The sequence below is a fragment of the Mytilus californianus genome, unplaced genomic scaffold, assembly GCF_021869535.1.
Source record: "Mytilus californianus isolate M0D057914Y unplaced genomic scaffold, xbMytCali1.0.p SCAF_5, whole genome shotgun sequence".
NCBI classification, from domain to species: domain Eukaryota; kingdom Metazoa; phylum Mollusca; class Bivalvia; order Mytilida; family Mytilidae; genus Mytilus; species Mytilus californianus.
This window is the reverse complement of record NW_026262701.1, coordinates 62,370,583-62,398,392: the sequence shown is the minus strand read 5'-3', so window position 1 is coordinate 62,398,392 and position 27,810 is coordinate 62,370,583. Positions and strand designations below refer to the sequence as shown.

At 33.4% G+C, this 27,810-nt stretch overlaps 3 protein-coding genes across 6 annotated transcripts in view; all 3 read right to left on the bottom strand.

Moving 5' to 3' along the window:
* LOC127701173 (uncharacterized) overlaps positions 1 to 5,339 on the bottom strand; it is a 152,260-nt gene extending 146,921 nt beyond the window's left edge. For 2 of the 3 annotated variants that reach the window (XM_052204998.1, XM_052205000.1), the window contains exon 1: positions 2,159 to 5,339. In XM_052204998.1, coding sequence (XP_052060958.1) covers positions 4,098 to 5,234 — 1,137 coding nt within the window. In that variant the 5' untranslated portion in view covers positions 5,235 to 5,339 and the 3' untranslated portion in view covers positions 2,159 to 4,097. The remainder of the gene's footprint in view (positions 1 to 2,158) is intronic. The other variant, XM_052204999.1, reaches the window with a different exon arrangement.
* The window catches only part of LOC127701179 (uncharacterized), a 213,226-nt gene that overhangs the window by 140,732 nt on the left and 44,684 nt on the right, over positions 1 to 27,810 (bottom strand). The window lies entirely within an intron of this gene.
* Positions 240 to 27,810, bottom strand: LOC127701182 (RNA-binding protein 7-like). Of its 2 annotated transcripts, none has more exons than XM_052205016.1 (3): positions 27,676 to 27,810; positions 12,657 to 12,819; positions 240 to 734 (listed from the first exon to the last, which is right to left on the bottom strand). In XM_052205016.1, exons 1-3 carry the CDS (start codon positions 27,763 to 27,765, stop codon positions 307 to 309), a joined length of 681 nt encoding a protein of 226 aa, XP_052060976.1. In that variant the 5' UTR covers positions 27,766 to 27,810; the 3' UTR covers positions 240 to 306. The 2 variants fall into 2 exon arrangements, with proteins under 2 accessions (XP_052060976.1, XP_052060977.1); XM_052205017.1 differs by lacking the exon at positions 27,676 to 27,810 and adding an exon at positions 22,967 to 23,095.

Genomic DNA, 27,810 nt, shown 5'->3' with positions numbered 1-27,810 from the left:
GCCAAGTTTGGTTAAGTTTTGCCCCGTAGTTTCAGAGGAGAAGATTTTTGTAAAAACACACGATGATAGACTACGACGACGGACAACGGATGACGGACACCAAGTGATAAGAAAAGCTAAAAATGATTTCAAATCATAATAATTAGCTATAGGTTGACCTAAAAATGAACAGTACTCTAACTTAAACTTGGAAAACATTTGGTTTAGAAGTTTAGTTGAAATCACGTACATTTACGATATCAGGATCACGAAGGCTTTAATAAGAATAAAAACAAAAATAAAATAAAAGTCCTTGCTCAGATATTATTAATATCTTCTGTATGATCTTTGTTGTTGCTGTTGTTGTTGTTGTTGCCAAGGTTGAAAGTTCCCATAAGGATTTTGTGGAGGATAGTTTCTCTGACGATGAGCATCTAATGAGACCTTCTGCTGCTGTAGAACTCTCTCTCTCCGTAACTGAAGTGATAAGGGATCTATATTGCCATCTGGACTATGGCCTTGTAAAGGTAACTGGTCACAATTTCTTGGTGACAAAATTGAACCTCCGATATTGCTTGGAGTTTGTCTTGAATTATATGACCCCTCACTGTTCTGTCGTCCATATCTTTCTTTCCCATGCCATGTGTTTCCTCTTGTCATTGGGCTAGTATTGTTATTACTGAATGAATACTGTGGGTAATTTGTATAGACTGGTGACTGCTGGCTAGATGGATTTGGTGAATTGTGAGATGATCCTGTTGAAGACATAAAAACATTGACACATTTATCTTATTTCCTCTGTACACAAATTGACTGATTATATTTGTAGTAAGGAAGCTCTTCCTACATATGAGTCATTGTCAAACATCTCTTTTTCATGGTTAACAATAAGAAAAAAGAAGCAAAATTGAGATAAAACATTAATATTGTTTACCTTATTATATGTTGTAAAGGTGTACTACTAAGACGTTGAATAACTAAAAGTGATAGTGATCTGTCCCTGCCTATGGTTGGAATTACATAAAATTTAAAAAATAAAATGCTCCGCTGGGCGCAGCTTGATACGACCGCAGAGGTCGAACCCTGAACAGTTTGGGCAAGTATGGACACAACATTCAAGCTTGATACAGCACTGAATTTGGATTGTGATTAAATATTTGACACAGCATAGGTTTCTGACACAGAATGAATGTGGTCTAAGAACTTGAAAATTTTTAGTTTACCTATTCAAACCATATCATTATTATTTGCTTTTATATATAAATCAGAAATAACCAATTTAAAATTTAAAATCCCCCCGCCAAATTTTTTGAACTCCCTTATGATTCATCACACCCAAACTCAATCCCAGCCTTCTCTTTGTGGTATGGTACCTTGCAGTACAATTTCAGAGAGATCCATACACTTGAACACAAGTTATTGTCTGGAAACTAGAAAAATGCTTGTTTTTTTGCCCCTTTTTGGCCCCAAATTCCAAAACGTTTGGGACAATAACCCCAAAACTCAAACCCAGCTTTCCCTTTGTGATATAGAACCTTGTAGTACAATTTCATAAAGATCCATACACTTACAATAAAGTTATTGTCCTGAAACTAGAAAAATGCTTGTTTTTTGCCCCTTTTTGGCCCCTAATTCCTAAAATTTTGAGGCCATTACCCCCAAAATCAATCCCAGCATTCCCTTTGTGGTATGATACCTTGCAGTACAATTTCAGAGAGATCCATACACTTGAACACAAGTTATTGTCTGTAAACTAGAAAAATGCTTATTTTTGGCTCTTGTTTGGCCCCTTATTCCTAAACGTTTCGGGCAATTACCCACAAACTGAATTCCAGCTTTCCCTTTGTGATATAGAACCTTGTAGTACAATTTCATAAAGATCCATACACTTACAATAGAGTTATTGTCCTGAAACTAGAAAAATGCTTGTTTTTTGCCCCTTTTTGGCCCCTAATTCCTACAATTTTGAGGCCATTACCCCCAAAATCAATCCCAGCCTTCCCTTTGTGGTATGGTACCTTGCAGTACAATTTCAGAGAGATCCATACACTTCAACACAAGTTATTGTCTGGAAACTAGAAAAATACTTATTTTTGGCTCTTTTTTTGCCGCTTATTCCAAAACTTTTTGGGCAATTACCCACAAACTGAATTCCAGCTTTCCCTTTGTGATATGGAACCTTGAAGTACAATTTCAGAAAGATCCATACACTTACACACAAGTTATTGTCATGAAACTAGAAAAATGCTTGTTTTTTTGCCCCCAATTCCTAAAATTTTGAGGCAATTACCCCCAAAATCAATCCCAGCATTGTGATATGGAACCTTGTGGTACAATGTCAGAGAGATCCATACACTAACACACAAGTTATGTCTGGAAGTTACAAAAATGCTTATTGTTGGCCCCTTTTTGGCCCCTGATTCCTTAACTGTTGGTACCATAACCCCCAAAATCAATCCCAACCTTCCTTTTGTGGTATTGAACCTTATGGTAAAATTTCATAGAGATCCATTCACTTAAACTAAAGTTAGAGTGCGAAAAACAATGTGTCATCGGACGACGACGACGACGACGCCAACGCCAACGTCATACCAATATACGACCGCAAAATTTTTTTGCGGTCGTATAAAAATAAGATGATTTAGGATTGATTCAAGATTAGATCTGTAATACTGACATTACATTTATTAATAACAATGAAAATTACAATACTATTAATATCAAATTGTGGTAGTAATTAGATAATGAGTTAATTGTATTATCTAGCTATGTCGGTGTTTCTTCTGAATCAAACTGTAAACCAAATATATCGTATAAATTTCTTTGAACCAAACTAAAATCTAATAAATGAAGGGGGTGATTAATTATCTTTACCATAACACACGAAAATAACAGAAAAGACGTTAAGATATTTGACAAAATCCGACGAGAATAACAAATATAACATCAAAATTAAATACATGAATTTGGGATAGAAAAGTACCGTGACACGTCTTATAGCAATGCGGTTTCACACTCAGTAAAACAGTCACAATCGGATGCGGTTTCACACTCAGTAAAACAGTCACAATCGGGAATAAGTCACGTTCGGTAATTAAAAGATCAGACGGCGTAATGACAAACCACAATCTAACACGTGGTAAAAATGTCCTTAGTTAGTTTGGACAAAGACACATCGTATGGATCAACCATTTCGTGATGGTGTCCGTAAAATTTACGGAGTCTCATTTTTAATCTGTCCTCCTCATAACTTTGTTGGAGCAGTTTCTGCGTAAGGAGCACACTCCTGTATATGAAGTCCGTATAGTGTGAACAAGCACGAGAATAACGTATCAATTGAGATATGTAAACACCATACGAAGGGGCAGAGGGTATGTTACTGCTGAGAAATGGGAAATTGATAATTGGGAAGTTGAAATCGTCCCGTTTATCATAGATTTTCGTGTGAAGTCGTCCATCTGTGTCAATATTGAGGAAAAGATCAAGGTATGAAGCAGTCCTTCTAGTATCAGTAGTATCCTTAATTTCAAGTTCACTGGGATATATGAGATGTAAGTATTGGCTGAAATATGGGTTATTCAATGATAGAACATCATCAATATACATGTATCGGAAAGTAAAATTAAAGAATTTCGCAAGGTGCTTTTTCGCCTTTTAAAAGGTTCTGAATGAATTCTGCTTCATACGAGTACAAAAACAATTCGGCCAGTAGGGGTGCACAATTAGTTCCCATTGGAATACCGACTGTCTGTTGAAATATAAATCCTCCAAACTCAACAAATATATTGTCGGTCAAAAAGTCCAGCATTTTGATAATATCATCTTCAGTATATTTTCTGGTAGATTCAGTGTGGTTTTTCACAAAATATGAATTATTGTATTATTAAGAAATAAGGACAGATTTGTGATTTTGTAAAATTTCGTCCTTGGTAAATGATGTTAAAGAATATGTAGGGTTACCAGTAGTTCTATTTATTCCAAGCTCTGTTGTGAGACATTGCAAATAATGGTTTTTACATATGAAGACAATAGTATTGGAGGCTTTATCTGCTGGAACAACGACATATTTGCCATGCAAAGAGGATAAAGCATCCACAACATCCGGATTTTTGAAAGGGTTAGTACATAACTCTTGTGCTCATATTGCATCGTAGTTTTTGAATGCGCTTCTGAATGCATGATCGAATAGCTTTGATCCATTCAGACAAAGTGTCCAGTTCTGGTTCGTCTGGTTCGCGCTTTACCCATTTTCTTGCATAGTCCTCAACTGCATCCATCAGTAACTTGAAATTCTTTTTCCAGTTGATGGGCTGGGGAATTCTATATTTTGGTCCCTTGGCTAACAACTCTCTTAGTTGTTCATTGGTAACGAAGCCAAGGTCACCAGGAATAACATGACCATCTGGACTATACTTGTATTGTGACGATGCACATGAGAATTCCGGAGGCTTGGATTTCACATCTTTGAGGTTAAAGGCCTCCAAAACTCTCTTGTGGTTGAAAATCTTGGATGCAATAGACTTGGTGTAAGTATAAGAAATAACAGGTGTAGCTTTATTTTTGAAGTAATCAGGTATAGTTTTTTGTACAGATTTCTGATGGAAAATATTGCTAATATTTACAGCATCTAAACCTTTATTGGCGAATTCTACCTTAAAAAAATTACGTTTTTCCTCATTTTTGGATGTAGTCGATACGGGTTTCAATAGTCTATGGTTAGCAATGTCCATGATTATTGCAACTAATCTATACAAAACAGAACGAGAATCAGTAACGGAAGTATTTTGGGCCTCTTGAAATAGTAAAAAAAGTTTTGACAATGGAATGGAGTATAATTTAGTTCTGATATGATGAATTCCTAAAGGTTTTTGAACAGACGTTAACAGACTATCAATTGTCACGGTGTGCACAGCAGGTGGTATATATTTTCTGTGACCATGACTTCTATTTCGTCGAGCAGAAGTATTAAATAATTGTAATGTATTGACAGTACTACACCTGGGACTAGACAAAATACCTACACCATCAATTTTGTCATTGCATTCATAGGGAATGGCTGTTCCCAACTCTCTTATCCAAAAGTCTTCTCTTTGTAAACGATATGGTGTACTCAATATGGGGTCATTTGTTGAATGATATATTTTCTCTATAATCCGGACTTTCATTGAAACAATAGAATGGTCAGGCTGATTGAAATGTTTATAGAGAAATTTGTTGTTATTAGGATCATTTACATTAGACCGATGATCATTCATTCTAAAATTGAGTCTTTGTCGAGTTTCCCCGACGTAGATCAATCCACAAAGAGTACATTCAATACCGTACACAATATTGGAAGCAGTGCAATTCAGATCCTCATGACTGTGAGGATAGGTTACCTACTCTGTGGTATGACATCCTGGTACACGGTCAAGTAAGAGCAAACAAAAGAAGTAAAATCAAATATTTAATCGGTGCAATTTGAGGGGAAAGTTTACTGTTTTTCGATGATTTTGCAGTGTAAAGAAAACATTGAAAGCTTGATTTTACTTCTGTACGTTGCTCTTACTTGACCAAGTACCAGGATGTCATACCACAGAGTAGGTAACCTGCCGATAAAAATATAAACTCCGGAGTCAAAAGTCGGTAATTGAAAATAGTCTATCGTAATGATATATGATATAAATGGGTCACGCCCCTGCAAAATGCTGTCCTGAAAAAATCTTTTTTATCAGGATATCCCAGGAAGTCCTGGGATATCCTTAAAAATCCCAGCACTGGTCATTTTGTAAATCCTGATAATTCAAGTGTTCCAGGCAGTCCCATGAAGTCCTGAAATCTGTTGTCCTAATATTTCAGGAATTTCCAAGACTTTAAATTTGTTTCATGAATTTCTTGGATATTTCAGGACTTACAATATTTGATCAAGGAATTGTATATTTAAATTTATCTTACCTCCTATACATTCTAGGAATATGATTGGTTAAAAGCGTCCGTGTGGAGACCGTGTATATTCCATATTAGGTTAGTAGGGAGGCGGGGCTTATTTCATACACGGTTAGTAGTGGTGTTACGTCCCTTTATAAAAACAAAACAGTACTGAAAAAAAATCTTAAAGGTTTCAACAGACGAAGAAATTGATGATGAAGATTGAAATAAATTTATAAAACACATTTAAACCTAACAAATTGTTATTGTTGGTATCTGTTTTTGTAGGATCAATGGGAGTAGTTTCTTTAAATAAAGATAACGGTATTGAAGACTTGCTCATTTTGATAGGTCACTATAGTCTAAATTTCACACGTTAAGATAGTCGGTAAGATGAATTCGTTACATAGTGTGCTAGTGACGTAATACGGTATATATGGGGTCAGTAAATTCCATATGGGGATTCGAGCTTCGCTCTCACCCCATATGGAATTTACTGACCCCATATATACCGTATTAGGTCACTAGCACACTATGTAACTAATAATACAATTCCTTGATTTGATCAACACAAGTTTATCCTGATTTTTCAAGAACTCTTAGGACTTTAGATTATTAACAGGAATTACTGGGATATTTCAGGACTTCAAATACATGGGTTTCATTTCATGCAAGGAATTCAATAATTCTTTATCATCAATTAGACATGTGAGCCAGTGAAAGAAATGTATAAATGTGCCATCTGTTTTCCATTTATATCTGTGTAGACACTGGACAGGAAGTATTATGAACATAAAATGTGAGGCCAAGTGTGAGGGGGGCACATGGCTTTATACATTTGCTGCAATTACTTTAACTTTAAACATTAAGATGGTAAATAAACAATAAATGGATATTTTTTTATTATGATATATATAAAATATTCAAGATATAGGTCCTTTATTCACCTGGGCACATTTCAAAGAAAATAGAAATTAAACTTCCTTAAACAACCCCCAACACATTTAGAATTTGAACTTAGACAACAAGCAAAAATGTCTTCTATCCTGAACAAAATGGATGCAAATGAAATAGTTCCAAACAGTTCTATATTTTAACATTAATAGTGCAGATGTATTCTTCTGGTGACATGACTGTTTGATTTTAAGGAGCATTGATGTTTACATGCATTTTGGATAATATCTTTTGGTAAGTACAAATAAATTAGATTCCACCATTTTGAATGTGTGCATATGACAATAAGAGTAAAGAAAATACTTATAGAATGTTTACCTAAGATTTACTTTGATCACCATAATAAATAATTAGCAATACATGGTTATAAATAATGAAAAATTATTTAAATAGTATGTATGCTTTTAATAACTATATATAAATCATTATTCTTAAAAAAAACATTTATCAAAAGAAAAATGCAAAACATAGAACTGTGAGAAAATTCACAAAAGATTTGCCCCAAGCAAATTTGCAGCAATATCTCTGAAATAAGTCGCTTAATTCAAGATACATGCTTCTGGAATTCATCTTTTATTTTTAAACTTTCAAATATAAGATTGAGTAGAAAAAATTGCTTAAAATAAATTGTCAGAAGATATTTTAAAGTCTATGATATATGAATGTCGGGGTACATTTATACACAAAATATATACATGTATGTATTTATTCAAATAAAGAAAGAAGCATGTTGACTTAAATAATCTGACATACTAATGCATGAGATATGGTATTTTATATTATTTTTATCATACTTTAGATCCAGAACTTTTTTGTTTCAGATTTACTGTTAAAAACATTCAGCAGCTCTGATATTTTGCAAATCTATAGTGAGGACCAAGATCTGTGACTAGCTTTAACTAGTCAAGAGGGCTTTCGGGCAAATCAGAGAGAACTGAAGATGATAACAATAAAAAAAAAACAGTGACTGTACTATAGAAAATAAATTTGCCATCAAATGTCCAGTGTAAAAAAAATAAAATGCTTCGCTGGGGCGCAGCTTGATACGACCGCAGAGGTCGAACCCTGAACAGTTGGGGCAAGTATGGACACAAAATTCAAGCTTGATACTGCTATGACTTTGGATTGTCATTAAATATTTGACACAGCATAGGTTTCTGACACAGGATGAATGTGGTGTAAGAACTGGAAAAAATTTAATTTACCTATTATGGTGGAATATCCATAAACTAAATTGTTTGTTAATTTCAATATATCAAAGAATATGTAGAATTCAATGTTTGATGTAATGTAATAAAGTTGGAATTTGGACCGTTTTTGTTCAATGTGGACCAATTTGGTAACATGTATAAATAATCAAAAATCTAAATACATGGGAGCCCATTTAAATACATCATAAAGGTATTAAAATAGAAAGTGACATCATAGTCATGGCTAAAAATAAACAAAAATCCTTAATCAGCAACATTTAAAGTAATATCTAAAAATAAAATTCCTTTGTAACCATAAAAGCCCATTTAAATACATCATAAAGATATTAAAATAGAAAATGACATCATAGTCATGGCTAAACATAGCAAAAAACCCTTAATCAGCATCATTTAACAGTAATATCTAAAAATGGAAATTACATCATAAAGGTATTAAAATAGAAAATGACATCATAGTCATGGCTAAAAATAAACAAAATCCTTAATCAGCATCAGCAACATTTTATAGTAATATCTAAAAATAAAATTCCTTTGTAACCATAAAAGCCCATTTAAATACATCATAACAGATATTAAAATAGAAAATGACATCATAGTCATGGCTAAACATAGCAAAAACCTTAATCAGCATCATTTAACAGTAATATCTAAAAATAAAAATTTCTTTGCAACCATAAAAGTAAAATAGAAAATGACATCATAATCATAGCTAAAAATAAACAAAATTTTTTTTTATTGGCAAATTTTAAATGGAGTTTATTATACTAAAACAATAAATTTATAACCATAAACATGATAAAACCCCATTTAAACACATCATAAAAGTATTAAATAATTCAACTACATCATAAGGCTATAAAAATAGAAAATGACTTCATAGTCAAGGCTAAAGGTAAACAAAAAACCTTCATCAGCAAAATTTTATATTGGCAAATTTCCAATGAAGTTTATTACACTAAAATTGTTGGCAAATTTCCAATGCATTTATTAACAATAAAGTTATTGGCAAATTTCCAATTTACATAATTTAAAAGCAATGTAGATGAGATATTTAAATGAGTTTGAATTACCAACCTTACACTGCTTTTAAATAATGTTCTTTACTCAATTATTTGTCTATTAAAATGGAAACCCTTGTTTTTTAACCTTTTTTCCCCTTATTCCTTAAACATTAGAGCCATAACCACCACCACCCCCCCCCCCCCCCCCCCCCAAAGCCAATTATTACTTTCCAATGTAACCTAAATTTACAATATATATAATTTTAAATTTCAGTTCCTCATGATATATAACCGTATCATTATTATTTTCTTTCATATATAAATCTGAAACAACCATCTTTAAATGGAAAATTTTAAAGAAAAAAAAAGGAAAAAAAAAATCCTACCCCCACACATTTTTTCAACCCCCTTTTGATTCATCATCTCCCACCTCAATCACAACCTTCAATTTGTGGTATGGTACATTGCAATACAATTTCACAGAGATCCATACACTTGAACACAAGTTTTTGTTGCAAACTAAAAAAATCCTTATTTTCGACCAATATTTGGCCCCTTATTCATAAATGTTTGAGCAATTAACCCCAAAACTCAATTCCTACTTTCTCTTCGTGATAAAAAATAACTAACTTAAAATGTAAATTTTAAACAAAAAAAAAATGAAAAAAAAAAATTACCCCTTTTTTGACCCCCGCCCCCCTTATGATTCATCACCCCCACCCCCCTTTCCCCCCAAACCAAGCTCAATAACAGCCTTGCCTTTGTGGTATGGTACCTTGTAATACAATTTTAGAGAGATCCATACACTTGAACACAAGTTATTGTCTAGAAACTAAAAAATGCTTATTTAAAACCCCTTTTTAGGCCCCTTATTACTAAACGTTTTGGGCAATTACCACAACAATCAATTCCAGCTTTCCCTTTGTGAAATGGAACCTTGTAGTAAAATTTCAGAAAGATCCATACACTTACACACAAGTTATTGTCATGAAACTATAAAAATGCTTGTTTTTTGCCCCCTTTTGGCCCCTTATTCCTAAAATTTTGAGGCAATTAACCCCAAAATCAATCCCAGCATTGACCCTTTGTGATATGGAATCTTGTGGTACAATGTCAAAGAGATCCATATGCTAACACACAAGTTATGTCTGGAAGTTACAAAAATGCTTATTTTCGGCCCCTTTTTGGCCCCTAATTCCTTAACTGTTGGTACCATAACCCCTAAAATCAATCCCCACCTTCCTATTGTGGTATTGAACCTTATGGTAAAATTTCATAGAGATCCATTCACTTAAACTAAAGTTAGAGTGCGAAAACCATTGTGTATTCGGACGACGACGACGACGACGCCAACGTCATACCAATATACGACCTCAAAATTTTTTTGCGGTCGTATAAAAATCGGAAGAATGAATATTGTGTTTTCATAGATTTTATAAAGGATAAGAGTTTGTGTTTTTTTCCAGGACTTTTTGGTATGTTTTTAAATATCCCAGGAATTCCTAGGAAAATGTCTTGAAATGTCTTAGGAGTTCTCAGGACAATATTGGGATATTCCAGGTTAAAAAGTCCTGAAAAGTTTTTAAATTCTGGGACTTCTCAGGACAATCCTGGGATATTTCAGGTTTACTAGTCCTGAAAAGTCCTAAAACCCTAGGACTTCTAGGGACAATCCTGGGATATTCCAGGTTAACTAGACCTGAAAAGTCCCATTTGGTCCGATGCTTTTAGGATCAGGATTTCCTGGGATATATATATATATATTGGTAAGGCAAGTTTGCTGTAGAAAGTCAACAATTTTGTTTACTTTTGAAGCCAAAAACTTTCTATTACTATAAATATGCTAATCATGCTAATGAGAGGTTGGAAAACCGTGTCAATACAGACAATAAGTTTTTATAATTCTAGTAAACAGTTTGGGTGATCATTGTTTGGTCCTGATAACAAGAAATGATTTAAAAAAAAAAACTGTTGTATGATTTTGCTAGTTGTCTGTGAATTATTTGTTTATAAATTAACTCTTTAATAAGACAAATTTGCTGTATAAGGTAAAGTCAATAATTTTGTTGACTTTTGAAGCCCAAACTTTCTATTGCTTTAAATAACCTAATGAGAGATAAGTCTATGCCAATACAGAAAATATAGGATTTATGTAGTTTAAATATAAACTGTTGACATATAAAGATGTCTCGCCTGTTATCAGAAAATTCAGTAAAAGACAATCTGATGGACAGCAACATTGCTAATTAATGCAAAGTTGCTGGACCATGACATAAAGGGCAGAGCGCCAAAATGATCGTCAAACTGAGATGTACTGATAATAATATTTATTGAAAATATCATTGTCTATCATTAGTAGTTCCTATCAAAATAGCTTAGGCAGAAAATTTTAACATTGAAAATTGGTAATTAATTGTAAGTCACTGGACCAAGACCTACATTGTTCCTGCGTATTTATTGTTTCTACAACTCTGAAGACTGAAGTTAACAATTATTATAGAAATAATAATTACTTTAGTTTATCGATTAACAATTGTATAGTTATGATTTGCCTTTTCTATCCTCCTTCTATACTAAATATAAAAATAAGGAGATGTTGTATGATAAATGTACTAGTTGAAAAAATGTACTCATTGATTACTGAAAATTTAGAAATTATTGCATGCATTTATCATTGCAATTTTTGTAAGAATGGACAAAAATGAGAGATTATGTTTTGCAATTTGAGGGTTCTAGGTAAAGGCAATTATTTGCTGTTCCCGTAATTGAACACCCTTTTAATATTGACGTAAAGGACAAAGAAAACTGCATAAGTGACATGCTTAAACTATTCACAATAACATACTTAGGTTAGGATGAAGTTAAACGATAATGAAAATTTAAGAAAGTGGGCTTTCAACAAATTCGTATTTCGCTTGTTTATGTTTCCATGTTTTTTGAAGACTTTCACATTTGTGCATTTTCCCGTACAATGCTTATGTTCTTACATCACAGTTAGAGTTGATTGTTCAATGACATCATTTACACGGATAGACCTCGAGTAACTCATTCATAAAAAGCATACAATGTAGGAGTGTGTATGGATCATCTGAATTCGATACATATACATGTTTCTGTATGCATGTTTTCCTGAAATCACAATAATTAATCTCGCAGTTTGTACATTCTTCACAAATCCCAATAATAAATGCCCACATCAATTTTGAATTAACAGTACTTAGTAACAAAGAAAAACTGTAAAAAGTTAAATGACCAACAAGACAAGATCAAGAAATAGGTCATTATAGCTTAAGTTGTCAGTCCAATTCTTATGGATGTTTTTGCCCTTAAATGCCTATTTTTACACACATTTTGTGTTTTTGGTTGTAAACAGAAAAAATTTATCAGCAATCAGGGCTTCCAAAAAATATTTGACAGCAATACAAGATCAACAAAAATGAGAAAATTATAATTTTAGTCTATAATGGCATTTCAATTGTTAAGAAAAAAAAAATGCTGTCTGTTGGAGAAAAGTGATTGTAATTTTATAATTTCAAGAATTTCACTTTAAGGAAAAATGAAGGAGAAAAATATAAATGAACAATTTCCTGGCATTTTTTCATACCTGTTCTAGTTTGAAGTTTGAGACTGCTGCCAAACAACTGTATACCAGACATCAAATCTATCGTATATGGTACTGAACATGCATGTTTAAATGTAATGAATGCATATCTTTTTGACCTGCCATCTTTGTCTGTAGCCAACTTCACTTTTTGCAACGGACCAGCCTATAAGTATCAATTTATCATTTGTTAGTACTTGTCAGCTAGAAATCACTTACATGTAGATACACTGCAACAAACTCATTTTGCATTTGAGCACATAAATATTGTATTATTCTTATTTCTACCTTACTGTTTGCCTCTATCATGTCTATAGACATTTTTAAAATTATTTTATGATGGTATAAACAACTCGCAGTTTAGAAAACGTGTACTTCAGAATACCAATTGCGATATATTTGCCATTTGTGAAACGTTTTTTCGTGGAAATGAAGTTCCGAATGTAGATGGATATATATGGATCGGAAATAATCGGGGAAATTTACATAAAAGAGCCGTAAGCGGCTCAGGCGGAGTTGGCTTCTTCATCAAAAGTGAAATATATAATGATTTTGAAATTCTGATTCTGGATAAAAGTGTCGAAGGAATTTTATGGATACAACTTAAAAGTAAAACATCAAACTTTTCTATATGCTTTGCCGTTTGTTATTTACCGCCAAGGGAGTCAAGCAGACCTAACGATCAGGAATTATTTTTCGATAATCTGCTTCAACAGGTGTATTGTAACCAAAAAGGCTTAACCGTTATTTGTGGTGATTTTAATTCCCGATGTGGCCGCAACAACATTTATATTGAAGGTGTAGATGATATCATTCCAAGGAATGTTATTGATCAATCTGAAAACTATAATGGGGATCTGTTCGTAGAATTCTTGTCGGATATAAATTTTGCCATGCTAAATGGAAGAATCGGATGTAACGAATTTACGTATATCTCACCACAAGGAGCATCGGTAGTGGACTACGTTTGTGTTCCTTATGAACAAATTGGGAATATTTTAGATTTTAATGTTGTAAAAATGTCAGATATAATCAATACTGTGAATCACTATCCAGTTAGTATACCAGATCATTGGCTTTTAACCGGTGAAATTAGAATACCCGATGGTTCAGCATGCAGCATAACATGTGATACATTTGATAGAAATATTGGAAGTGCAAAGCGAAAATACAATGTAAGCAATATTCCAGACAGTTTTCTGAGTGATCAAGAACGACTCGATTTAATATACGGAGCAATAAATCGTATTGAAAATTCTATAAATGTAGATAATTGCGTTCAGTCGGCATACGATAATTTCTGTGCTGTAGTGAAAGACGAAATGAAAGACAAACTACTGGTCATTAACAACACCACCAATCGAAACAAACACACAAAATCTATGTACAAACCGTATTGGAATCAAGTTCTCCAAGATCAGTGGACCAACGTTTGCAAAAGTGAAAAAGATTGGCTAAAGTCAGAAGGATCAAATGCTCAAAAGAAAACCTTGAAGGAAAAGTACTATTTTGATCATAAGGGTTTTGATAGGTTGAATAGAAAATATAAACGGAAATACGTGTATAGGGAAAAAGAAAAGCTACAAGAAAAACTATATTTAACGAACCAAAAAGACTTTTGGAAGTCTATAGGAAAATTGGGAATAGCAAATGAGAGAAATGAAAGTATTCCATGGTCCCTGATAGATAATGAAGGAAATATCAGAACAGATAAAGATTTTGTATTAAAACGTTGGAAATCTGACTTTGAAGAGCTTTTTAACAAAAATTACCATGCACAGCCGTCGATAGATGATAACGGAAATGACATTCAGTATGATGTGACGACATTGAACGATCCTATATCGCGAGAAGAAATTATTAAAGCAGTCGAAAGTGCTAAAGTGCGTAAAGCTACCGGTTTCGAAGTTTTGAAAAACCCGACAGCAGTTGAACCTTTATTTGTTATATGTAATGGATGTTTTGAGTTGGGGAAAGTACCGGAACAGTGGACAACAGGGATTATTAATCCGATCTTTAAGACAGGATCCTACGATAGGAAGAATCCTATGAACTATTGTGGTATTACTTTAGTGTCTGTTCCTAGCAAAATATACTGTCATGTTTTAAATTTATGATTGAATGAGTGGATGGAAGCTAATAAAACTCTATGCGACGAACAGAACGGTTTTCGTGAGAAGAGAAGTTGCGAAGAGCATATACATACGCTACATACTGTCATCAATGACAGAAAGATATCGAAACTTTCAACTTTTGTGTGTTTCATAGATATGCGAAAGGCGTTCGACTCCGTCCCTAGAAATCTTCTTTGGTATAAAATGTTTAAAGCTGGAATACGTGGAAAGTTCCTTACTGCAATACAATCTCTGTACGATGATGTTAAATGCTCCGTTAAAGTTAACGACCATCTTACACCATGGTTCAACGTCGATTCGGGGGTTAAACAAGGATGTTTGATGTCACCTAGTCTTTTCGCGGTGTACATAAATGACCTGGCCGAACGAGTAAACAACTTAAACTGTGGTATTAAGATTGACGATATTGCATTAAGCATACTACTGTATGCCGACGACATAGCTGTTATTGCACCGGACGAAAATAAACTACAGAGAATGCTAAATGAGGATGCATCTTGGTGTGATGACTGGAAACTTGAAGTCAATCGGTCGAAAACCAAAGTAGTGCATTTTAGAAATCCTTCGATAGCTCGGTCAGACTTTGATTTTGAATGTGGAACTCACAATTTAGAATATATTGACTCATACAAATATTTGGGACTATGGTTCGATGAGTTCTTAACCCTAGAAAAGGCAGTTACAGAACTTTCTAAATCAGCAAGTAGAGCTTTGGGAGCCCTTTTTGGTAAATTCATAGCGACAGGTGGTATGACCTGGAACGTTTACCAAAAACTTTACACGTCGATGGTAGAACCAGTTTTATTCTATGGTAGTGCCGTTTGGGGATACAAATCCCACAGAGTAATTAACAATGTACAGAACAAAGCTGCAAAATACTTTCTTGCAGTTGGGAAGCATACCTCCAACACAGCGGTGCGCGGAGATCTTGGACTTACATCGTGTTATACGAAGCAAAAACTATCATGCCTACATCTAAAATGTAAGATCATACGAGTTAACGATGATAGACTTATATCAAAAGTTGCAGCGTGGGCTTCGCGGCGACGAAAAGGGTGGCATCATCAAATAGACAAACTTGCAAACGATATAGATGTTGCTGATATTGTTCATAACACCACTCTCAGTGTTAAAAAGGCAATGCGCCTCATAAGTGAAAAACTTAGGAACTTTGACCAGGCTGATTTCGCGAAATATTTACATGACAACAGAAACAATGCTAACAGAAACAAGCTAAGGACTTACCGTATTATCAAGAAAAGTGTTAAAACAGAACAGTATATTCTTTCACTTTTACCAAGAAACGTAACTCGAACTATGGCATTATTTCGCAGTGGATCGCTACCCCTAGCTGTAGAGACAGGAAGATACTCCAGACCGCAGATTCTGCTGAATAGTAGACTATGTAAATTTTGTAAATTGAATGATGTTGAACACGAAACTCACTTTTTAATGGTTTGCCCTCTGTATGAAGACATTAGATATGATTTGTTTCAAAATGCACGTCAAATTATTGAAAATTTTGAAAACATGAGTATAGAGTTAAAGTTTAGTGCTTTAATGACTTGTAATGACATTCAAGTAACACTTTCCTACTCTATTCACAAATTCTATGTCAGGAGGAAAAGATTTTTATAACAAATAATTGTTCATAAAGCCTGTTATTATTTTTAATATATATTTTTAAGAAAATTGGTGAAAGTGGTATGAATTAATTTTTGATTATATTTTCTTTCTCTTTTTTTCTTTCACTTTTATTAATTTTATATTAGAATATATAGTAATGTTTTACTCTTATCGCAGCTTTACCCATAATTTTGGTTTAGTCGTATGACGCAATTTTTAACCTAGATGTATTTAACAGTCTTAAATTTCTCTTAATTTTAACTTATATTATTCCATTTAATTTATTAAGTTTGCAAGATAAATACATGAGATTTCTTATTATTTTCTTTTTTTTTTTTACCTTGTGTGTTTGAGCTGTTTTATATGTATATAATAGTGTCTCATAAGTCTTAAGAGTCTGGGTGTTGATCTTTTTTTTATGTGATTGTACTTGTAAATATTTTACTGTTGTGTAAGATCAATATGTGACACTTTAATGAAAAAAAAAAAAAAATTTATCTATATTATATCTATTAATAAAATAAGATATTTTTTTTAACAGAAAAAACCTTTTGTTTGTTTATCTTTCTGCTCTCGGACCACTGTGTATCCGACCTTAGATAAATAATTTTTACGGAAATATCGTTTTCCTAATTTTCTTCATGCTTTCCGACATTTTCTCATGCTATGATTGAAATACTTAATCTCAAATGTTAAACGTTCAGAATAATCAGTTTATTCTGGGTCATTGTATGTCAATAAACTATTCCCAGGTTTATTAATACTACACATACGAGTAGAGGGTAATTGCGTTATCATTATACTTGATATTTAAAATAAACATTCACATTAATTATGAAAACACATATGTTTTGTGAAAAGGCAAATATGTTCTAATATTCACACGATTTTTTTATTCCCACTTCCGGCCGAGAGATATCGAGTGGCCCATAGACACATCCAAAACTCGCCAATATATAAGCGTGAACCCCTCAGGGGGTTCACGCAAAAAAGAGTAGACAACTCATGAAAGTATCTGTAATAACACATGTATGTTATTTTTCTCTAATAACTTATTTAAGTTACACCCTTGACTGGCTACAGCGGGGGCATAAAAATTACTACGTCCAAATTCCTGGCAATAATAAAACAACAAAAGATATATGGAAATTCGTTACCCTTATTCGATACAAAAGAAAATAATCACACCCTTGGAGCAAATATTATCCACAGGACCACTATGAATGTAAATATTCTTACTTATTTTCAAACAGTCTGATACACTTAATTGATGAATAGCTTAAGAAACATGGTCAATCTGTCTACGTTCTTTGTCTTGGATGGTGGTTTTTGGGCATGTGCAACAATATATAGGTCAGGCCTATTTTACATGTATTATTTATTTGAACATTACAGAATAAATTTGAGATCAAATAACAAATAAATATCTTGAAAAAAAGAGAAATTGGGACTTATTACCTTTTTTTATTCTCCCTTCAACAATTGTTTTAATTTTTACATGTCAAATGGAAAGTCCAGAATGAAAAGTTTTAAACATGTTTAAGATAACTAAAACAATGCTCAAAATGTCATTAATGCATCAAAGTATTTTTTCATTCAAATTGCAATCAATGGCATAGGATTTATTTACTCTATAAGACCCAATAATTGGCAGGTTTTATTTTATTAAAATTTATCAAGCCATTTTCTGATCTTAAACATGTTAAAAATACACTCATTTATAAAACTTTAAAAAAAATAATATTCTTGGCCTGAAGAGGGAAAAGAGCGCCAGAGACCTTAAAATAGATGATGACTCATTGTTGAGATATCAATAACATTGCTGAAGGGATTTTCCCAAATACTCAACGAAATTCTGGTATCGGGTCCTTTCGCCCTGATTACATGTTCGCCTTGGGTCCGTTTGCCCCGAGTCCGTTTGCCTATAGAGTCTGTTCGCCCTGGGTTTGTTCGCCCTACTTTTAAAAACAAGAGGCTGTCAGAGTGACAGCAAACCGGATTTTCCTGCAGAGGTCAAACCCTGAACAGTTGAGCAAGTATGGACACTAAATTTAAGCTTAAAACAGCTCTGAATTTGGATTGTGATTGAATATTTGACACAGCATAGGTTTGTGACACAAAATAAATGTGGTCAAAGAACTGAAATATTTGAAATTGGACATTTACCTATTATGGTCCAATATCCCAAATCTAAGTACATATTAGAATCAGCATATCAAAGAACCCCAAGAATTCAATTCTTGATGAAATCAGACAAAAGTTTAATTTAGGACCGTTTGGACCTCAATGTGGACCAATTTGATAAAGGAGCCCACAATCCAAAATCTCTCAATACATGGTTAGATTCAACATTTCAAAGAACCCCATAAATTCAATTTTTGTTGAATCAAACAAAGTTTAATTTTGGAACCTTATTTGGACCAACTTGAAAACTGGGCCCAAAAATCTAATATTTAAATACAGGTTTAGATTCAGCATTTGAAAGAACCCTATATATATATTTAATTTATGTTGAAATGAAACACAGGTTAATTTTATCCATAATATTTTCTGTGCAAAGGGAAATAACTCAAACTGGATAAATAGTTCTCTAAGTAAGATATGATGCAATTTTTCAAATTATAATCAATAATATAATAACAACAACCAGTGAGGACTAAGTTCTCTAAAATTAGATATGATTTAACACTCAAACATTGTTAGAATCAAAGAATTCAATTTTTGATGAAATTATTATTAAACAAAAGTTTAATTTAGGACCCTTTGGACCTCAATGTGGTATTATCTTATTAATAATGAAAAGAAATAAAGGTTTACCGTAGATTAAGCATTTCAAAGAACCCTATATATATTCAATTTATGCTGAAATCAAACACAGTTTAATTTTAGACCACGATTTGGACCAACTTGAAAACTGGGCCCAAAATCAGAAATCTAAATATATGTTTATTAATAGACAATATAAGCTTAGTTTTTAAAGGAGTTCACTTCATCAAAAAATAAAATGCTCCGCTGGGGCGCAGCTTGATACAACCGCAGAGGTCGAACCCTGAACAGTTGGGGCAAGTATGGACACAACATTCAAGCTTGATACAGCACTGAATTTGGATTGTAATTAAATATTTGACACAGCATAGGTTTCTGGCACAGAATGAATGTGGTCTAAGAACTTAAAAAATTTAATTTACCTATTCAAACCATATCATTATTATTTGTTTTTATATATAAATCAGAAATAACCAATTTAAAATGGAAAATTTTTAAGAAAAAAAAGGAAAAAAAAATCCCCCCCAAATTTTTTTGAACCCCCTTATGATTCATCAACCCCAAACTCAATCCCAGCCTTCCCTTTGTGGTATGATACCTTGCAGTACAATTTCAGAGAGATCCATACACTTGAACACAAGTTATTGTCTGGAAACTAGAAAAATGCTTGTTTTTTTGTCCCTTTTTGGCCCCTTATTCCTAAACGTTTAGGGCAATTACCCCCAAACTCAAACCCAGCTTTCCCTTTGTGATATGGAACCTTGCAGTACAATTTCATAAAGATCCATACACTTACACACAAGTTATTGGCCTGATACTAGAAAAATGCTTGTTTTTTTGCCCTTTTATGGCCCCTAATTCCTAAAATTTTGACGGAATTACCCCCAAAATCAATCCCAGCCTTCCCTTTGTGGTATGATACCTTGCAGTACAATTTCAGAGAGATCCATACACTTGAACACAAGTTATTGTCTGGAAACTAGAAAAATGCTTATTTTTGGCCCCTTTTTCCGAAACGTTTTGGGCAATTACCCCCAATCTCAATTCCAGCTTTCCCTTTGTGATATGGAACCTTGTAGTACAATTTCATAAAGATCCATACACTTACACACAAGTTATTGTCATGCAACTAGAAAAATGCTTGTTTTTGTCCCCTTTTTGGCCCCTAATTCCTAAAATTTGGAGGCAATTACCCCCAAAAACAATCCCAGCATTCCCTTTGTGATATAGAACCTTGTGATACAATGTCAGAGAGATCCATACACTTACACACAAGTTATTGTCATGAAACTAGAAAAATGCTTGTTTTTTGCCCCTTTTTGGCCCCTAATTCCTAAAATTTGGAGGCAATTACCCCCAAAATCAATCCCAGCATTCCCTTTGTGATATGGAAACTTGTGGTACAATGTCAGAGAGATCCATACACTTATACACAAGTTATATCTGAAAGTTACAGAAATGCTTATTTTTGGCCCCTTATTCCTTAACTGTTAGTACCACAACCCCAAAATCAATCCCCACCTTCCTTTTGTGGTATTGAACATTATGGTAAAATTTCATAGAGATCCATTCACTTTAACTAAAGTTAGAGTGCGAAAACCAATGTGTCTTCGGACGACTACGATGACGACGCTGACGTCAACATCATACCAATATACGACCACAAAATTTTGATTTGTTTAATTGTCCAATACAAGAATATAGATGGTTTAGGGGTGGGAATCTCGACCGTTTACAAGTTCTTAAACAGGAAGGGGTGGGCGTGACCCCAGGGGACTCGCCTTTTATTTCATTTGATTTGTTTTATTGTCCCATACAAGAATATATATGGTTTCAGGGTGGGGATCTTGACCATTTACAAGTTTTCAAAAAGAAGGGGGTCGGGGGTGGGGGTGAACCCGAGGACTCCCCCAATATTTCATTTGATTTGTTTTATTGTTCCATACAAGAATATATATGGTTTAGGGGTGGGGATCTCGACCGTTTACAAGATAAAAGCACATTCTCAAATTGAAGGGGGGTGGGGGTAAGATTAAAGAATATATATGGTTTAGGGAGACTTAATTATCTACAAAATGTCTAATAATGAACAGTAAATTTCAAACTTCATTTATAAAGTCCTACTAGTAAATTTCAAACTGTATATATACAGTCCTACAGATCTTATCAGGAAACAGAAAATTTTCAAATAAATCTGTCACTCCAATGATTATCATATGCTAAGATATTTCCCAGATCTAATCAATAATGAAAATCAAACTTGCAAATCTGAGTGGTTATTTCCCTTTGAAAAGAACTATTGTTTAACATAGTACTCTAACATTACATATATAATAATTACATATTGTAATTAACTTCAAAATGTCTAGTAATATAGATTATAATCATCACCACTAAGGAAATAGAAAATTTTCAAATAAATCTGTCACTCCAATTTTTATTTTGAGATAAGACATTTACTATGCTTAGTCATAATATGATAACAAGAGAAAAATATTTAAAAATACCACTTTTGGATATTAGAAATGGTGATAACTCAAAATGGAGAAATACTAAAATCGTGAAAATTGAACTTGACCTTCATTTAGTCACAAGAAACAACATATCTAAATTTGAAAAAAAATCATCACAGCGCTTTCATGTTATTGAAGAGACACTGTTTGGCAACCTCCCGCCGTACATCCCCAATTCAATAACCGATATTTCCTTCGAAAATCCGGTTAAAAATTAATAAATATAGTGGTATTAAGGTTTAATAAACTTATTCAGATATCTATATGATCAGTACTAAAGAAAATATTCACGAAATGCATGAAAAATCATTGTTTTAGAGCATTAGTGGGCTTCATTCTCACATTTGTTTTAATAAGAATTAATTTTAATGACCGTTGATTGTAATTTAGAATGCGGATTAGGTATAATATTTATATATTTTTGAGCTCACTTATTTTTGTATTAATTGTCTGTTGGATTAATAATGAAAGTAACAGGTTTTTTTTTAAAATAAACTAGTCGGCTTGGAATGAGTAAAAACAACGATGTACGAATTGTAAGACTTAAATGGGATATTTTTTTTCACATACAGCTTGGCTTCTTTGATCTCAAGTTCGTTTTGACAAATTTACTATATAATTATGTGCTCTTTAAAATAATAGTGTAGTGTTAAAAATTAAGGACATAACTGGTGTGTTCGAATTGGATCTTGTTATACATGTAACCGTTGAATGTTTTGAATTTGTTAAAATTTATCAATAAAGATAAATGCATGCAGATAACATGGTCTTCAGTTGTTTTATATTAAATACCTTGTATTCCTGCATGGTACTCTACAATGCAGATCAAAGGAAAGTAGTTATTTGGTAGCAGCAGTACAACATAAATATTCGGTAAAATTTTCAACAAACTTTAACATACTCTTTTCAAATAATAAGCATTATACAACAAAATAGAATAAAAATCAGAGCGAACCCAGGGTGAACAGGTATAAGGGCAAACGTACCCAGGGCCAACAAGTACTAGGGTGAACACGAATCATGTTGAACGGACCCAGATTCCGAAATTCTAGTAGAGGAAAAGTGGAAACAGATGTTTAAATAAATAATATGCAAGAATCAGAGCTCCAGATAAGCTGCGTATTTGCGTGATCACGCAATAAAAATAATTGAAAACCCAATGCAAGTGCCCATTGCGGCGTTCTAAAACCCAATTCATGCAAAGGAAACCCCAATAATTTGTCAAAACCATGAGTTCTTAACGCTTTTAGTCGCTATCGTGTGTGTTATTTACCCTTATCTATTACATAGTCGTCGAGTAAATCTATTTTTGTAATATTGAAAATCGGAAATGTCCTTTCGTTCTGAAAGTAGAGCGTTGAAAGGGTCCCTGTTGAAATTTTCCGTTGCACATGGTGATGAAAACATTTCGATCTTCTCTGTCTTTATCCAATTAGCGTTAGTCATGTCGTCATAATTCTTTTCGTATTGCTCGGGATTTAACATTAAACTTAGCAATGAATTAAAACGAAAGTAGATTTCCGGTAAAAATATTGAATAGAAGTATGTTTTTAGCTTCTTTTTGAGAGCTGAGGAATTTTGATGAAAAGACTGAGCTAGTGTTATTGCAATGGCGTGTTTGCGTGCCTTAACGAGAACAGGGTTAGAACTCGTCAGAACTAAATCAGTTGGAACATGAAAGGCAAAATCACTTATATGAAGTCAGCATCGGAAACCAAAAGTTCTAATAAGGGACAAGTAAACCCAGATTTATGTAAATAAAATTAATCAAAAACATTGTTAACTCTTAGTTCAAGAGTATATATAATATATATTTCATTTTAGTTGATGAGTGAACACACATATTAGTTTTGATGTAAATGTAGCTTGCCACTTTCTTTGTTTTTGGTCTATTGTTCTGTATGCCTAAGATACATGTAGTTGTCTTATTGGCAATTAATTAAGTGCAGTACAACATTGTCATTCATTTTTTTTATGTTGCAGGATTATTTGTAAATTGAATGTGGTCTCAGTCATTAAACCACCCTATAAACCTGGTCACGGATCTTAAATCTGGGAGCTACTTTTTTTTTAAGTAGGTCTGGAAAACAGGTGATAGGGACTGGCAACACTATCTTACATCACTTAATGTTCACAAATATTACATACAAAATCTGAAAACTATTAGCCACACCTACCCCAAATAAAATGAATGGTGATCATATGTGCTCTAGAAAGGTAAATTAGGTACTGTCCTATTAGTGCAACCAGTAGATATAAGTTATGGAAAATATAAAACTTCGTTTTGAAACCGGACACAAATTAGACATACAATTGCTCGTCAGTGTATAAACCAAATAAAACAGCTATCACATATAAAAGAAACATATTTTATTAATAAGATGGATGAACATCTCTGTTTGATAGAATGTGATTATAACATGCCTAAATTCAATATTGTGTTGATGAAAAAACCCAATACGTTAATAAGGAGCTTGGTGGTGAAAAACCCAATTTGATATTTGCTTGAGGGGTGAATTGGAATTATAATAATGCAATTGAAAAACTATTTCACTCAATTAAGTAAAAAATGGTGGGTTTTTGTGAATTCTTATCTGGCACTCTGAAGAACATCCACGGTAACAAGACATTTCGGCACCCAGACAAATCGGCACCCAAGTCCGAAGACATTTTGGCATCCATTTTGGACATTTCGGGACCAAGACAATTCGGCACCTCGTTTTTTAAAAATATATGTATTAGAAAAATTAGAGAATTGTTGCAGCAGAGACATATAATACAATAATAGACTCTACTAGAGCAAATATCTTGTATTATATGTCTCTGGTTGCAGTAATATTATAATTCGTAGATAAAATATGCATTACAAAAAAAATAATCATCATTTAATTAAACCCTAAATGATTATGTATGTATGAATAAACATCATTTAATTAAATCAAAATTGATTGTTAGATGTGTTGTTGTTTGAATAAACATTATTTAATTAAATCATAATTAATTGTAGTTATGCATTAATCAGTATTTTATGTATAAATCTGAGATCAAAAGTGTATAGCTTGTGTTTGCAGCTTGTGTTCTCGTTTGATCCTTACATCTGTTAAGACAACACAATACCTGAAAACTATATTTTATTGTTTTAATATTAAAAGCAATAAACATAACAGCGTCAGCCATAATGAGTAAATACCCAGAAACATTATAAAGGTAAACACTTTTGGGATTCTTTTTCTTACTCCTTAAATATTATATTATTATTTTTTAATAGAATATGGTTTCTACAGGAACTACCCAAAACATGGAAACATGCAATTATTATCCCACATATAAAACCTGGGAAACCCCACTCCGACCCTTTGTCATATAGACCAATCTCCTTGATTTCAAACTTCAATAAAATTATGGAGAAAATAGTTAATAATCGCTTAAAATGGTATTTAGAAAAAAATAAGTTGTATGCACCCACCCAAAGTGGGTTTAGAAAAAACAGAAGCACATTAGAACAGTGTATTAGATTAGACAATGACATCCAAAAGAGCTTTTTGAAAAAGTTAGTCACTATAGGTGTATTTATTGACTTCCAGAAAGCATTTGACATGCTCTGGAAACATGGTTTGTTGAAAAAAATTATTAAACTTGGAATTAACAGCTTATTTATGATAATTTATTATTTATTATATGTATTACATGTATGCATAAACTGTTGAATATAATTATAATAAATATAATAAATAAATATTATTAATATTCTAGATGTGTTTTATTGATTTGGGATACTATGGTAATAGAACTATGCATTACATTAAAACTAGTACATGAACATTAAAACTAGTACATGAATGGTGAAATCTATAAAATCTGAATGTTCATTGTATCAGGAAAAAGAATACACACAAATAAGACACCTATCAAAATGACTTAAGCTGCAGTACAGTCTTCACAAATAAATAACAAAAGGAATAAACCACTTATAATAAGATACTTCTTCGAAGATACCATATACAATATTGATAATAATGTTGTAAATAGTGCAGGAAACAAATTAGTAATTTGTAAAAACATAATTGTTATATACATGTATTAACACTAAACTTGCAAATTGAGTTCAGGCCCTCATACATATATCAGTGCCAGGAAGTTTTAATTTTTGGTTCACTATATTATTTAGATCAAAGATATATAATTTATAAGGTGCCGATTTGTCTATGTTAGGGAGCTACCATTTGATTTTTATGGGGGGGCTAGGATGAAATTTGAAAAAAAAAGGCAGGACAGGACTTTTCTTCTTCTTCTTTCAATACAGAGTCGGACTCTTCTTGAGTGTATAATGACTCTTGCTCGTATAATCATGAGGCCTTTCCTCCTCCTTTATCAAAACCAGCAGTAACTATTTACAGTAATTATTATTTACAAATTAAAACTATATACATCTGGGATCTAAGGAGTTCTAGGTGTGAGAAGCTCCTGTCAAGGCCTCTGGCAGGATGGTTAGGTTGGCCTTGAACTCTTCGAGTGTAGCTGATGTTGTGGCTTTTTCCGGTAGTGTGTTCCATTCCTTGGTTGATCTTGGGAAGAAGGAGTACCTGTACTGATCTTTTAGAGTACGCTGTTGGTGTATGCGGTGACCTCCTCTGGTCCGTGAATCTCCAGGTTTGTAGTAGTTTGATCGGTCAATATCTACCAATCTATTGTGTATCTTGTAGGCCACTGTGAGGCGGTCTTTGCAGCGGCGATCTTTAAGAGGCTCCCATCTTAGTCTCTCCATTAAAGAGCTGACACAACCTGGGGATACGTCTTGGTATTCATTGAACACGAACCTGGCTGCCCTCCTCTGCACTTGTTCTAGATCTTTTTCAAGGTTTTGTTGGTAGGGGTCCCATACAGAGGAAGCATATTCAAGATTTGGTCTAACCATGGTGATGTAGGCATTGGCTTTGAATTCTGGTTTACACTGCCCTAGGTTCCTTCTCAGGAAGCCTAGTGTCCTTGATGCTTTGCCTACCGTCTGGTTGATATGTGTCTTCCACTGTAGGTCGTGATTTATGGTGACTCCCAGGTATTTCCCATGCTCAACTGCATCTAGAGTGTGACCATGTAGTTGGTAGTTCCTTATCAGTGGGTTTCTTTTGTTGGTTATCCGTATCACAATGCACTTCTCGGGATGGAAATTCATCTGCCATCGTGACTCCCACTCTTGGAGTGTGTTGAGGTCATCTTGTAGTGTCTGGCTATCCTTTCTGTTCTTTATTTTTCTATAAACTAGGCAATCGTCTGCAAATAACCTTGCCTCAGAAGTTGTTGATTGTTGCAGGTCGTTTATATAAGCCAGGAATAAGAGTGGTCCAATGATTGTCCCCTGTGAGTAAAAAAAAAAAGGCAGGATGAGCAACTTGGCCCAAAAAAAGGCAGGATGACAATTTATGTAAAAAAAGTCAGGATAAACTAATAAAAAAAAAAAGCAGGACCGAATAGAGTGAAAAATAAAAAGGCAGGACAGAGATTACAACTAAAAAAAAATGCAGGACAAAATTTTTCATCCTAGCCCCCCCCATAAAATCAAATGGTAGCTCCCTTAGATGCCGATTTGTCTAGGTACCGATTTATCTGGGTGCCGAATTGTCTTTCGAGGGTGCCAATTTGTCTATGATAGGTGCCGATTTGTCCGGATGCCGATTTGTCTGGGTACCGAACTGTCTAGAATTCAATATCCACAACTTCTCTTTTTTATGCCGATAAAAAAGGCGATATTAGTGAAAATGCAATGAAAATATCAGGTTAAATTTTTTTGAAGTAGCACATGATTAATCCTTGTGGATTAATAAGGTAGAAAAGGTAAAAATAATATTAGGTGCCAATTTGACATTTTCTATATAATTTGCCGGATCAGGTGCCGATTTGACTTATAGTATACCCGGAATTGAACTGCACGGGTACATAGAACTTTTTGGAGGTAAACTTTTTTAAAGGTAGAAATTTAGAGACCTGTAAAAACAGTTCAAACAACAGCTCTTCTGTAACGGTTTCTGGTAAATTTCCAACCCAAACTGTTCGATCAACTTCTCCGTCTGCCATTTTCTATGTTCTGAGAAGAACGTGGGAAAGATACGAATGTCATGA

Bases quoted from the DNA above. Each gene is read 5' to 3' on its own strand.
- LOC127701182 (XM_052205016.1), bottom strand. From the start codon at position 27,765: ATGGCAGACGGAGAAGTTGATCGAACAGTTTGGGTTGGAAATTTACCA. The intron at 12,820-27,675 runs GTCTCTAAATTT...TGATACTTATAG, and splicing joins TGTTTGAACTGTTTTTACAG to GCTGGTCCGTTGCAAAAAGT. The intron at 735-12,656 runs GTATGAAAAAAT...TGTCTTCAACAG, and splicing joins CAAACTTCAAACTAGAACAG to GATCATCTCACAATTCACCA.